This window comes from Bubalus kerabau, chromosome 14 (genome assembly GCF_029407905.1).
Source record: "Bubalus kerabau isolate K-KA32 ecotype Philippines breed swamp buffalo chromosome 14, PCC_UOA_SB_1v2, whole genome shotgun sequence".
Lineage (NCBI taxonomy): Eukaryota > Metazoa > Chordata > Mammalia > Artiodactyla > Bovidae > Bubalus > Bubalus kerabau.
The window spans coordinates 38,052,876-38,068,394 of NC_073637.1; the positions used below are offsets into that span (position 1 = coordinate 38,052,876).

At 39.3% G+C, this 15,519-nt stretch overlaps 1 protein-coding gene across 2 annotated transcripts in view; it reads left to right on the forward strand.

Annotated features, from left to right (window-relative positions):
- The window catches only part of KCNB2 (potassium voltage-gated channel subfamily B member 2), a 459,327-nt gene that overhangs the window by 25,427 nt on the left and 418,381 nt on the right, over window positions 1-15,519 (forward strand). Inside the window, exon 2 of one of the 2 annotated variants that reach the window (XM_055546257.1) lies at window positions 4,008-4,678. In XM_055546257.1, the coding sequence (XP_055402232.1) occupies window positions 4,100-4,678 (579 nt within the window). In that variant the 5' untranslated portion in view covers window positions 4,008-4,099. Of the gene's footprint in view, window positions 1-3,902; window positions 4,679-15,519 lie in introns of those variants that run through there. The other variant, XM_055546258.1, reaches the window with a different exon arrangement.

The window sequence follows — 15,519 nt, forward strand, 5'->3', positions numbered from 1 at the left end:
TTTGGTATCCATACTTTTGTTCACTATGTCTGGGTCACTGTCCTTTGCAAATAGGTTCATCTGTACCATTTTTCTAGATTCCACATATATATGTTAAAATGTGATAATTATTTTTCTCTTTCTGACGTACTTCACTCTACTCTTTATCAAGTCATAAGCAGAACATTCTGTCCAGGGAGAATAAAAAAATTTAACCACATTAACAATAATCAGAACAAAGCATCTTTAAGTCTTAAGAAATAAGATCAGCAGACTGTATTCACTCATGCTAAGTTTCTCTACCCCTGCTTTGAAGAAAGGGCATTGAATTTCAGGCTGTCTTTTATTGTGGGTTTTGTAATCAGTGCTGGATTTCTTAGAAAGTTCTTGATTAGTAAAGAAGATATTTTGAAATTTAAGTCTTATGACCTCTCTTCACTTGACACATACTCTACAAAAAGGAAAATTCACTGTAAGTCATGAGTGTGAAGTTTTTTAAGAAAAATGGTGACTTACCGGTGACTGTGACAGAGTATTTATGCTTTTAGTAATGACTTTTAGAAGAAAGGAAGTCACACTAAACCCTTGACCGTAAACATGAGATGTTTGCACACCATTGGAGTTTTCTCTCACTCTTTCTGAAAAACCTCTTGTATGATACCATAATTGGTTCAAAGACCATCTTTCTTCTTCACATTAAAGTCATACTTCACAAAGAGCGAATTCATTGTAATGCTTATTTGTTGCCAAATTAAAAATGGATTAGCTTTCCTGCTTATTATTCATGTGGACTGGTCACATAATCTGTATGAGTACCTGAGATGCCATTGTACCTGAAACTGAGTTATTTGATGGAGAACTTCAGATTCACCACTTGAATTATCCATCTGTAATATTTTCATTTATTTTGCCCAACTCTAATATTGCTCTCTGGAAGACGGCATGGCAACCCACTCCAGTATTCTTGCCTGGAAAATCCCCATGGACAGAGGAGCCTGGTAGGCTACAGTCCATAGGGTTGCAAAGAGTCGGATATGACTGAGTGACTGAGCACACACACACAATATTACTCTGCCCTCTCTCACATGCTATTTGATGTGTGGTGTGTAGTCCATTATCATCTGAATACAAAAGTTGGACATGAGCATCAGTGGCATCAAAGATATGTGCTATAAGGTACCCATTATGTGTGTAGGTACAGTGCTCAGTGGAGAAAATATGAGACCAAGAATTCCTGGCCTTATAGGCTTAAAATCCACTAGAGGAGACTGAACATATGCATAAAAAAATTAAATACTAGCATTTATTTAATAGACACTGGTATAGCTTTTGATCATAGTTTTCATGTAGTTGATTGGAAGGCAAGAAGGGAGAAATGTGAGGGCTTCCCAAGTAGTGCTAGTGGTAAAGAACCCACCTGCCATTGCAGGAGACACAGGAGATGCAGGTTTGATCCCTGGGTTGAAAAGATCCCCTGGAGGAGGAATTGGAAACCCACTCCAGTCTTCTTGTCTGGAAAATTCCATGGAATTTGTATTAAATTATTTGTAATTTGTATAATAATAATAATAAAATAAGTTTAAAAACAGGAGAAATGTGAGTTTTTTTATTCTATTCAGATTTATTTCCCTGTAATGGGCACTTCACATAAAGTATCTCATTTAATTGTCTAAACACTGCCTATAAAGTAGATACTATTATCCTCATTTTTTAGATTAAGAAATTGAGGCTTAGAGGATTTGATACTTACCCAAATTATTGTAATTCTCCTTTATTGTAAAAATAGCCATTTTTGTCATCTGCAATGAGAATGTATATGTATATGCTTTATATATTTCTGTATCTATGTAGCTGAAAAAACTCCCATGTCAAGTATATTTATTCGCCATATTTGAAATACTTCTTACAGGGTCCAGCACTATTTTTCATAAATTTGACTTATTTTCATTTGCGAGAATACTTGGCTTCCAGGTGGAGAAATAAATTTAACTTATAGGAGTGGAGAGACCAAAGACATGGTAAAATTGGTGTGTATCTTAAAAGAGAATTCTAATTATAAGGACCTCTTAAATCTAAAAGCTTTTCCCTTTGGTATAAGCTATTGCCTGTGTGAAACATGGTGTTTTACATTAAAAGTGGTGTTTGAGGTGAATTGCTTGAAGCGCCATGGTTTTCTGAAAAAACATTATAGAGAAAGATCAAATAAGAAGATGCTTACTGCTGAAGATCAGAAGAATAGATCAATAAGAGGGACTACTAAAACAGTCATGTTTTAAAGAATTAGTCCACAGGAGAAAAGAGCTGTGGGTCAAAGAATGTAAACACACACACACATTCTGACATATCCTATGTACACACAAACTTATATACACATAACATGTAAATATAGATGCATTTTAGGCAAGTATCCAATTAACTCCATTTATGCATTTTTCCAGCCATATACATTAGCCTTACTAGGTCTTTTGTCAGCTGCCCTGTGGAGAACAATTTAAAAATTGACTATTCAGCATTTATCAAACCCTCACAATATGTAAGAACTGTGCTCAGTGATAAAGATGTAAAAGAGAAAATAGTCTTTGTCTTTCAGGGCTCCCAGTATCCTTGGGAAAGGTGTGATTGCAGTGGTGTGGTGAAACAGAATAGACACTCACAGAGTTTCAGGATCCTAGAGGAGATGTATCATGGAAGACTTTTTGGAGGAGGTGATGTCTTTTCATACCTTGAAGTTAGTCAAAAGGAAATGGGAAAGGTGGAGGCCCTTCCAGGACACAGCATGAACAAAGGCCAGGAGCTTGAAACAGAATTGTGTGTGTAGTCTGGGGTTGCTGGAGTACAGTGATGAAGGAGGAATGAGAGATGAGGGTGGAGAGGTAGGTCACACCTGCCAGGGATCAGGGGACTTTATACTGCCAGTTACATTGGACGTTTGTAGGGATTAAAGCATGGTTAAATCAGATTTGTTTCTTAGCGGATCATTCTAGAAGCTATACAGAGAATTTTTTTTTAATGTGGACAAAACCAGAACTCAGGATATAGTTTCAGATGCTACTGTAGAAATGTAGGCAAGGGGTCTTCCCTGGTGGCTCAGCGGTAAAGAATCCACCTGCCAATGCAGGAGACAGGAGTTCCATCCTTGCTCCAGAAAGATTACACATGCCGTGGGACAACTAAGCCCATGTGCCTCAACTATTAAGCCTGTGCTCTAAAGCCCAGGAGCGGCAACTATTGAGCCCACACGCTGCAACTACTGAGGCCCACCTACCATAGGGTCTGTGCACTGCAACAGGAGAAGCCACTGCACTGAGAAGCTCCTGCACCGCAGCTAGAACAAAGCCCACACAGAAACGAAGTCCCAGCACAGCCAAAATAATAATAATAAATATTAATAATAATTAAATAATTAAAAATAAATAAATAATAATAAAAATATTTTTTTAAACAAAGAAATGTAGGCAAGAGATGCTGAGAGTTTGAACAGCATGGTTCAGGAGTAACAGGGACTGGGTAATACAGGCAGAGGGCTTAAGCAATGTTCAGGAGGTTCAGTTGGTTAAGACCTGGTGCTTATTTGCATGTGGACAGATGGATGGGAATTTCTTAGAGTTTTAGCTTGGGTAGCTAGCTCAGTGTGGGGCTGCAGAGGACCATACATCAGAGAAGGAACATGAACTGATGGGGAAGGTTGGAGATGTGCTGGGTTTAGCTTGATGTGTCTGCGTTTCATTTGGGAAGAGTTGATCAGCACAGGGATAGTAGTTCAAAGCTTGAGAAAGAGTGACAAATTTGGGAGCTGTCTGCCTATAGGTGTATAAAAAATTGAGTACAGCTTCTTCTGCATAGTACATTGTGTGGTCGTTTCTTCCTTATGCCTTTTAAGTTTTAGCAAAGATGTACATCTCCATCAATACACAGTAATTATTGTTATACCTCCGGGTTGTGCACGAACAGCGGAGTGATCTCATAGAACAGGAAATGCTTTAGGAAAAATGCAAGTAACCAGAGGCTTTATGGTTGCTTTCTTCCAGGTGGATCCATGGAAATGCCTGCCGCAGAGGGATCTAGCTTAAGTTGACCTTCCAGCGGCGCATCCTTTTGAGGACCCTTTGTGCAGTCCAAAATGGCAGAGAAGGTTCCGCCTGGCTTAAACAGGAAGACGTCAAGGTCTACACTTTCTCTTCCACCGGAACCAGTGGACATCATTAGGAGCAAAACGTGCTCCCGGAGGGTGAAGATCAACGTGGGGGGCCTCAACCACGAGGTCCTGTGGAGAACGTTGGACCGGTTGCCCAGGACCCGCCTGGGGAAGCTCCGGGACTGCAACACGCACGAGAGCCTCCTGGAGGTGTGCGATGACTACAACCTGAACGAGAACGAGTATTTCTTCGATCGGCACCCAGGAGCCTTCACTTCCATTTTAAATTTCTACCGGACAGGGAAACTCCACATGATGGAAGAAATGTGCGCTCTCTCTTTCGGCCAAGAGCTTGATTACTGGGGGATCGATGAGATCTACTTAGAGTCGTGTTGCCAAGCCAGGTATCATCAAAAGAAGGAGCAGATGAACGAAGAACTGCGGCGGGAGGCGGAGACCATGCGGGAACGCGAGGGTGAAGAGTTTGATAACACCTGCTGCCCTGAAAAGAGGAAGAAACTCTGGGACCTGCTGGAGAAGCCCAACTCGTCCGTGGCTGCCAAGGTATGAAAAGCAAGAGTGTGACTTTCTTACGTGTGGTTCAAAAAGGCGGTCCCTATATTCTAGAAAGTATGCTTTTCGTGGTTTAAGATGTTTGGGTAAGACGTAGCATAGGGTGGCTATACAGGGAGACGTCCTTTCCAAGATCTTATGGAGTGAAATTGAGTTATTCTTATTGATAAGGCATACAGTGGCATTACTCTTTCCTAGGTGTTTTTTGTTACTTGGAAACAGCCTAGGTGCTTTGATGTTGAAGACTGCTGACCACCCAGATGCCGTCTGGGGTTCTGAACTCAGATCCATCCGGTGTGGAGTCTTGCAGATAGGCCTGGGCACCATCCTGAATAAAGTTCGGTGCTGTCATTGAAAGTGGAGGAGGTGCCTCCGGCCTGGTCCTCTGGAGGAGCAGGGGAGACTGGAGAGCATGGTCCAGTGTAGACCAGCAGGGCTGGGGGCCCCCATTGAGGAAGGATCCGCCTTATGAGGCAGTGTAAGGGGTGAATCAGTGTCAGCGTGCATCCACTGACCCCCTCCTGTGAGGTCTGCTCTAACAGTGTTGTTTCTGTTGGTGTATAATTGTGTTCACAATTGAGATGTTCCCATATCTCAGATCATAAAGTGTTGGCTGAAAAGGAAGGTCAATTCATATTTTTCCATTGATCTTGGATACATCTCAATCTAAGAGTAAAAATTTTGGCCACTAATTTCAGTATTTAATTCAATTGCATGACAGTGTTTATCTAACTCTATTTGGAGCTTTGAGAGTTAGCAGAAACTGATTTTCATTGCATATATTTAGTTCTTTCAGTATGAATTGTAAGTAAAAAGCCCAAAGAGTCATCTTTAGCTGCAGAAGCATAGGATTGACATTTTGTGCCAATTAGATGAAAATGGAATATGGAGTAGAGAAGAGAAAACAGTGAATAATCCTATAAATTCTTTGGATTACTTACTGTCTTTTTTTCCAGTTGTCTTTTCTTATAAACAGTAAAAAATTATGGAAATGTAATTGATTCTGTGTGCCTTTGACTGAAAATTACAATTCTCCATAATAGTCTACAGCATGTAAATAACATAAATTATCAACTGGATGTAGACTATCATAAAACTGCTTCTTGCACTGATTGATATTTCTAGTTTTGCATCTTTTGACTTATAAAGGCATTTTACTTTCCGGCCAGGATGTGGAACTAAATGGAATGAAATGTTATTTCTGCTGTTCATGATGAGGAAATGCACATTTTGTGGCAAATGAAAGGTTTCAACTAGGTCTTTTGTAGTTATGAATAATTTGTTTCCTTTTGTTTTATCTGTAAGAGAGAGATGTGGACTTTGGTTGAGAAAGGTTACTTCTCTTCCAATGTCAAACCTTTAAGTTACACATTTGAGTTACTACTAAAAACATGGAGTGAATTTTGAAGCTGAATAAGATAAATTCTGGGTTTAGCGGAGTATTTTGGGTGTCAAATGAACTCTTTCAAGATTTTAGGCAATTGAGGAATAAATCATTATACCACCAGATGGTCCAGAGGGAGTTAGCCAAATATAAGCAGCTAAATCAAAGAAAATTTGAAAGGCCAATTTGATTTATTTGCTGATAACATTATTAACACACATCTAAAATTAAGTATTGTTATAGAAAAAATTTCAAGTATGTACATATTTTTTCTGAAGAATTCCTGATAAGGATGCAATAATGTCAGTAATTTCATTCCCGAGATGACAGAGTTTGTTTAATCTCTAAATTTTAGACACAAAGCCATGTCTTGATCTCTAAGAAGGTGTTGTTGATAATGGCCTGTTGTATATAGTTGTATATAATATAACACATACACACACTCCTCTACATCAGAGTATTTAAACCTGCTTCAGATTATGTTTGCACAGATATCTACCTGAAAACTATACCCAGCAGCCAAGGACTTTGGTTTTGGAAGATTTTGTGAAGTTGTAAATAATAAATCTGGTTCCAAATTATTAATCAAGTTAAGCGAATCTCTGCTAGCCTAAGTAGATTCTCTACTGAATTTTCATGAAGGATTTGTGTTTGTTTGTTTAAATGTGTACATTTCCCTCTCTGTTTGAATGGGGAAATATTATACAAATTCTTTACATTTGATTGCATGGTAGTTAAGTGAAAGTATTGTTCATTTGTCTGAGGTTTGGAGTCTTTTAGAAACAGCTCTGAATGACGCCTTATACAAACCACTAACTACCTTTCCTGTACTCTTTTCTAGTCATCTAACTTGTTATTTTTCTAGAATAATTATTGGCGAGGGGAGTGCTAATGTGATGTGTGTGTGAATATGGGTGAATAGTATTTTTAAAACTTGGGGAAAATTCATTTTGTCAATGCTTCAGTAGGATTGTATTCTAGCTCTCACGATGTTATGGTTACATCAGGATCCTGCTTGTGCTATGAAATTCTTATGCAGGAATGCTTGGAATCTGTGTTTTTTTCTAACTTGTTTGAGAGGTAAGATAACTTTGGAGGAGAGTATCTGTTTACCTTGCTTTTTCAGTTATTGGGTGTGTGTGTGTATAAAGTCGCTTCAGTCGTGTCCAACTCTTTGTGACGCTATGGACTATAGCCCACCAAGCTCTTCTGTCCATAGGATTCTCCAGGCAAGAATACTGAAGTGGGCTGCCATCGGTTATTGCTTATTCAGTTGAATGTTTATAGATGGTTCTCTGTGCACTACACACATTAGAGTAGACATGTAGAATCACTCCCTTCTCTCCAGAATTTAAAAAATATTCTCTTAGATTAAACAGGGATTTCATATCCTAGAAAATATTTGTTTTTGTCTCTTTGGTTTTTCTGTATTTTATAATATTTCTGTAGTAAAATATAAATGTTATGAAATTATATAATCCCTAGTATAGCAGGAAAAATTCGACATTTTCTATCAAATATTCCATAGTAAGTTAAAATATCTATCCATTGACATGGAATAAATACTCAGTAATCTATTATGTAATAATTGTTCAGTCTGTCCTAGGTGTATCCGCTGTGATATATAAAATTATTGCAAGGCCTACTGATCTGTCACACCATCTCTGGGTATGACCCTGACAGTAATAATTCAGCTCTTATAGAACATGCTCCTTTGTGTCATTTCTATTCATTGAACTTTCTAGTATATTAATAAGTGAAAAAAAAAAGGCAAATAGAGTTTAAAAGCATAATATATTTAAAATGTCTATATTTAACAAATTAACATTTTTACACAGTTATAGAATACCATGAAATACAATTGTACTTTCCCAAAATAGACACTTTGTGAAAAACACTTTGTGAAAAACAAAGTGTTTTCGGGGGCATGGTATCATCTGGTAATGGGATCTGAGTTTATGTGTGTGTGATGGGCTTTGTTTATCCTGTGTCTCTGGTGACTGTAAATTTTCCCTCCCATAGAGATAATGTATAAAGTTTACATTTGAGACTATTTGTGAATGTGGGGTCCAGTCAAATGGGCCTAGGGGGGTGGTTGGGACCAGTCTCTGGGTTACCACCACATGGAATTGCAGGCTCTGGGACACCTGTCATAGGAACATGCAAGGGGAAGAGATGGGCTTAAATGGCTGCCAGTTTCCTGGGCAGTGATTTGGAATTAGATGTGATCCCATACCTCTTCCAGCCCAGGGCAATTTAGTCAGCTTCTGAATTGGAAACATTTTCTTTTTCTCTTTGGCCTCTTCCCAAAGGAACTGCAGTAGTGATTCCCTTTTAAATACTGCTTACAGCGACTCAGGTCTGAGAGGTGTTTGAAAGCATTTATTTAGGGGAAATGGTTCTATGGCTGGCAGGCTTATCAGCCTTTGGGATGAAAAACGACCAGGAAGATGCACAGCCCATCTGAGAGTTGGAAGGGACTAGACTTTTCACTTTCATGCATTGGAGAAGGAAATGGCAACCCACTCCAGTATTCTTGCCTAGGGAATCCCAGGGACGGGGGAGCCTGGTGGGCTGCCGTCTATGGGGTCGCACAGAGTCAGACACGACTGAAGCGACTTAGCAGCAGCAGCAGAAGACTCAGTACAGTACAGCACCCTCACTAGGGTATCTGAGGAAGGTCAAGGGCAAAGGAAGTCAGTGGGTCTTCAGACAAACCCAATTAGGAATGGCTGAGCCCAAGAGGCAAACCTCAACCCAGCAAGGAAGTGGACGTGGTGTGCAGACAGTGCTCTATAGCCTTCTCATGTGAAATCCATCTGACGGATTGTTACTGGCATGGTGGGGAGATCAAGGATAACTTTGGGGGCCAAGAGGTCTGGTACAGGTCTGTTATTCCAGGGAAGGTAAGAAGTCTTAAGAAGCCACAGGCATGGAGAAGATGTGAGGCAGCTTCCCAGAATGAACCTCCCTGATTTATGGGCAAGGGTTACCGTGGTACATTTCCTGCTTGTCTCCTGTGTTATGTGGAACCTTACCCTTACCCCTGGGTTGGTTATGGTAGTGAAAGACACTTTTCCTTTTCTTTTCTTACTTTTTCTTTCTTAAGTCTTGCTTATTTGAGTTAAGTGTCTGTGAAAGTGAAAGGGTTTGTGGCTCAGTCATGTCTCACTCTTTGCGACCCCATGGATGGTAGCCCGCCAGGCTCCTCTGTCCATGGGATTCTCCAGGCAAGAATGCTGGAATGGGTTCCCATTCCCTTATCTTCCAGACCCAGGGATTGAACCCCAGTCTCCTGCATTGCAGGCAGACTCTTTGCCATCTGAGACCCCAGAGAAACACTAGGTGTTTGGTTGTAAGTAAAAGAAATGTGCTGTCAATAGCAGTAGTAGAACAGCATGGTGTCCGTAGCTCCTGAATGTGAAATATCCTAGTTTCAACTCCCAGGGCAGGGACAAGTTCAATCCTCAGTTTGTCCCAAGTCTGAAATCTCAGGGGGAGTGTTCAGCTTAGGCCAAGTACCTACTCTAAGCCGACCAGCTGTGGTTAGGGCAGCCAACAGGTCGATCCCAGGGGTCGGGTCAGGAAACCAGACTGTAAGCAGTCTTAATAAGGACAATATAAGGACATTGTCACTTCTGCCACTTCTGTTCATCTGAGCCAGCACAGAGAGAGCCACCCAACAGCCCTGTTGGATGGGATCCTGGGTCACTGGGGGCCACTGTTTATCATCTGCTTCTCTCTCTTCAGTTTCCCCATTTCCCCTCAGCTGCCACTTTTTTTAAGGGGTGCCTTTTCCCCATTCTCTTCTCCTCCTCCCTTTCCCCAACCCCCCTTCTCTCTCTCTGTCTCTCTTTCATTCTCAGGAAAATGGAAATGATGATTGAGTTAAGAATTATAAACTTTTTCAGTAATGACCCCCTAAGGAAAAAATTAAGCTAAATTTAAATTCTCTCTAAAGAAAGTTACTGCATATGAAGGAATATGATTTTGTCAGGTAGGTTCGACACTGAAGGGCTACAGACTATTGAAATAGCTAAGAATTTTTTCACCCCTCCCCACAAGAACCAATTTTCTCCTCTTGGCAATGACACTGAGAATGCATCGAATGGAGGAAGGTAATGACTGTGTTTCCTGCTTCTGGCTTATGAGCTCCAAGGTATTCACGTGGCCATCATCACTGGTGGGATGCAGCAGGGTCCTTAGAGCAAGCATGGGAAGGGTCTGGAAACCTTGGTTATCATTGGATCAAGAGGAAAGTTGGCCAGGATAGATGTCTGCAGTCTGTCCCTAGGCCTCCAGCTCTCTGAGGAGCCAGAGACCAAAGTTATGAGTTTCCCAGGAAACGGTGCCTGTTCATCGCCCTTCAATGATAACCGCCCTCTCTATTCTGATGGAATTAGAGTGTAGACCTTTCAAGTCACAGAAATAGTAAAAAGAAAATAAATCCAAATAAAACAAAACTCCTGTGCATTCATCAGAAGGAAAAGAATACTTAACATTCTGATTCTATTTATAGTATATGGATCAGTTAGTCTCATGCTTTGAATGAAAAAAGAAAGGTATGAAAACAGAGCCATAAATTATTTCCTTTTAGTCTAAGAAGAGAACTTTCACATGTTATGCATGTGTATATATATGTATATATACACACACACACACATGCATAATACTCTGCTATACACACACACACACATACACACATACATACATACACATATATATGTCTCTCTCTCTCTATAGTCAGGTGAACAACACTGCTCATACAAAACCCTCAGTTTAGCTTTCTGATAACTTTCTTAGTTATTAACAGTAACAGTAACCATCAAAACCATAAATGGGCAACCCAAAATAAACAATGCCATGTGAATACACACAGAAATCGCCCTGCATTGGGCCCCTCTGGGGATTGAGCGTACTCTAGCTCTTGCCTTGAATCGTCAGTGGCCTAATTAGTGCACTGGTCTTGCTGTTTCTGTGTTGAATGCTTGCTGATTTCACTTCTTGGCCTTTCCTTTCTGCATTCCAGCTGCACAGATTAGGTTTTGCGTTTTTCTGATAACAGGGCACAAGGGTTTGGAGGTGCTCAAAGGAGTTAACAGAACTTGGCCAGTCTGTGGATGATTCAGTTGGAGATAAGTTTTTCTTTTTTAAAATATATAATCCATGAAGACTAACAGGCTGAAAGTCTGGAGGAAATTAGGTATAAGAGAATAAAACAGATAAGGTAGAAAACAACATTGGGCTTTTAAAGAATATTATTTATTTTTAATTGGAGGATAATTGCTTTACAATATTGTGTTGGTTTCTGCCAGATATCAACATGAATCAGCCATAGGTGTACATATGTCCCCTCCCTCTTGAAAATCCCTCCCACCTTCCTCTCTTTGATGAAGATGGCTCAGTTACTCCATTGTTTGGTTCCAGATCCATGCATCTCTGCTTTTCCCAAAAAGCTGCCCTGAAAATGCACCACTCTTTGTCCACTTGGCCTCATTTGATCAGAAAGAGAAAGGTGAAAAAAGAAGAAATTGCTAGAAAATTCACATCCCATGTGCTTTTAGCAGCTGCTGCTGCTGCTGCTAAGTCGCTTCAGTCGTGTCTGACTCTGTGCGACCCCATGGACGGCAGCCCACCAGGCTCCCCCGTCCCTGGGATTCTCCAAGCAAGAACACTGGAGTAGGTTGACATTTCTTTCTCCAGTGCATGAAAGTGAAAAGTGAAAGTGAAGTCTCTCCAACTCTTAGCGACCCCATGGACTGCAGCCTACCAGGCTCCTCTGCCCATGGGATTTTTCAGGCAAGAACACTGGAGTGGGTTGCCATTGCCTTCTCTGGTGCTTTTAGCAGAGGGGGCCATAAATCCTGGTTTTGCTGAGAATACCCCAGTTAAAGTTGTTAGACTTTTGCCCTACTCTAATTATTAATAACATCTCCTTTCATTCTTAAAAAGTGTCCCAATTTGAACAATAAGCCATGTGATCACCTTACATGAGAGTATTTTTTTAAAAAGAAATTATCCACAAATCGTGTATGTTTCATTTCCTCTTTACTTCTTGGTTATGTCTTAAGAGGGCAGTGTTAATTTTCATCTCTTGAAAAATCACTAGTTTCCATTAAATACTAAAAGAAGACATTCAGATTCCTTTCGAGCTTGATTTTTAAACCTCAATAAGTAATTATCATTTTCAAAGTAAAACAAAAAACAACTAAAGAGTTCTTTCTACATTATCTAATGTTATCTCAGAACATCAGTAGTATTTAAATATTCTGGTTTTAAAAATCCACGTACACTGCTTTGGTTATTAACAGATTTGTTTTCTTTATTTCAAGTGAGAGACTTTATAAAGTGACGAATGTACTACTTTAGGTAAGCATAAGTGTTATGAAGGAAGGGTCGCAATATTTAACACTCTCCACTTTGGAAGGCTCTAGAATGGTTTGAATAATGTTTTAGATTAAGTATTCTTATCTGAGCTTTATCTCCCATTTAAAAAAAATAAGCTAAACCAACACTTTCCAAATACTAAGAGTTTATAAGAAAGTTCCCATGATGTATATGCCTTGACATCGGATAGCTTGCCCGTCCTATTAGCTTTTAAGCACTTTGTTGTCTGGTGGAACTTTGCCCTGAAAACTTCATCGAATTAATTGTATGATACTGCCATCTTGTAACTGCTTTTATTCCACAGGAGATGGTTAGTCTCTGCCTCATCCATGTGTATTTATATTGTTACTATTTAACTTTTCCCCTGGTGTGTTAGGATATTCAGGTCACCCTGGTAACGATCACTTAGTGCTGTGATATGGTACAGACATGGGCTTCCCTGGTGGCTCAGCAGTAAAGAATCTGCCTGCCTATGCCTGCCAGTGCATGAGATGTGGGTTCAATCCCTGGGTCTGGAAGATCCCCTGGAGAAGGAAATGGCAATCCACTTCAGTATTCCTGCCTGGAAAATTCCATGGACAGAGGAGCCTGGCAGGCTACAGTCCACAGGGTCATAAGGAGTCAGACATGACTGAACAACTAATCAAGAATATGGTACAGATATAGCAGTTAGTTGCATTGGAGCTCTGAATTTCGCTGATCTTTCCCTTTTTTCTAGCCACTGACATATTTGACAAAAACATTTGTCATATAGAATGAAATGAAATACTCTGCTTCCAAAGAACTTGTTAATATTTGTTTATTATGGAATGTCAAAGTAGCCAATTTGAATATTAATATTGCATATGAAATATTGAACTTTTATTTATATTAAATATTGTATAAATTGAATCATCAAAAATAAAAAGTTTGTGGCACTTTCTTTATTTTAACTGGTCAAACCTTCCACCTTGTTCCACAAAAGAGACAGTTCATGAGAAATACATACACTTGGAGTTCAAATAAAATAACAAAAAAGAATTTAAAGCAAAAAATAACACTAGAAAAAACATATTTTAAATTGTCCCAGTAACAATAGAGAATGCTTCATATTTTGAAAAATGCTTTGCATAATTTTAATTTTAAAATGACAGTCTAACAATTTAATAATAGAGTTGAAATTTATAAACAAAATTTTGTGTTCATGATTAGAAAAATTTACCCATCTGTCTTTAGAGAAACTTGTTTACTGACTCAAAGTAAGAACCATTCTTAACACAGAGACTCTGTATATAGATGTGAATTGAACATTGATAAGAAAGATTTTTAAAAAATAATTATCAAAGTTTATTCTAGATAAATTACTGAAATAAAAATTCATTTTGATCAAAATATGACTACATAGGGAAAAATAATCCTTGCTGCTAATGTACAATTTGTGAAATAACCAAAGATTATGATAGATTTTTTAAATTTTGGCATTGATTTAGTATTGATGGTTTTATACTATTTGAGAGTAACCCCCAGAGTTCCATGACATTCAATAATCTATAATGTGTGAGGTATAAATCTGAATTCTGTATAATGTAAGGTTTGTCTGTAGCAACTAGTGACTTAATGAGTTTAGCTGGCCACCAGGCACTGTTACCTTCTCCCAATCTGTTTTTTTCCTCTGGTTGTCATATATACTAACTGTCATTAACTGCTTCTATATTTTATGGGGGGGTGGTGGGGATCCTATGGTATCATAGAGATTCATACAGGACACATCCTTCATTTAAAATATCCTATTTAAAAATAATAAGAGTGATAGGAGCTTTTAAGGCATCAGTCAGAGTGAAAATTTTTCTTGTCCACCAGTAGCCAGGGTGGTCGTTAAAGCCTTTCCTACCTCTGCAGTGGAGCAGAGAAGGATAAAAGAATTCCCAGGTCACGGCTGCCAGCATTCTCCATGGAGTATGTGACATTGGAGGCAAGCTGTACTTCCTATATCTGTAACGTTGTAGTTGATGATAGCTTTATAGTTTACAGTGAGAACTTTGAAGAATTTCAAGAGACAGAGACTTCTCAGCAATTGTTCTGTCAGTCGACACACAAACATAACCAATCTAGAAAAAAGCTGTTTGACATCGATCAGCTGGGAACAGAGAACTATAGTGATGGGCAATGGGAAAGTGGGGGAGGAGGAAGGTGTTTGTTCTCATCCTTCTAAAACTTTTCCAGGAGGCACTAAAAGTGAACATCAGAGCACTATCGGACTCTGTACCTATGTATTATTCATTTGCAGCTGTGTATACATCAGTGTTTAAGTTAGCTCGTTAGCTAATGCAGAAAATGAATGGATTTTTTCCCCTCTAAAGTCATCCCCTGGATGCTTGGGGCTGGTGCACTGGGACGACCCAGAGGGATGGAATGGGGAGGGAGGAGGGAGGAGGGTTCAGGATGGGGAACACATGTATACCTGTGGCGGATTCATTTTGATATTTGGCAAAACTAATACAATTACGTAAAGTTTAAAAATAAAATAAAATGTCTTTATAAAGCTTTAAATGAACCAGTTCTGGATATTACCAGCTATCAAGTAGATGACTCCAACTGATGTTTGTGGTCAAGTTTCTGTGTCTTGGGTGGGCGAACCACGCAGCAGCAGCCTTCACATAGTGTCACCTGAACTAGGTCAGTTCTGGAGTGTGTGTGTATGAGAGTGTTTCTCATATACTGAGTTGACTGAAAAGTTCATTTGGGTTTTTCAAACAATGTTATGGAAAAACTGAAAGGAACTTTTTGGTCAACTCAATATAATACAATGCTACCTCTCCATTAGAATGTATTATAAAAATCCATCTGCACAAAATGCAATGAACTTCAACCTGTGTTTGGTAACTTAAGATAGGTACAGCTTTGTCATCCAATTAAGACAGCTTGTTCAGAATATAAAGTTTTTAGTTAAATATAAAGCTAATCTGATTGGGCATGAAGTCCATGGAAGTGTTCTAATGGTCCAAGAATAGCGGGAAGAAGTATTTTCATTAGTATCCCAGGATTTTGTTTCAGGATGCTAGAGGTCATCGCCACCCTGGAT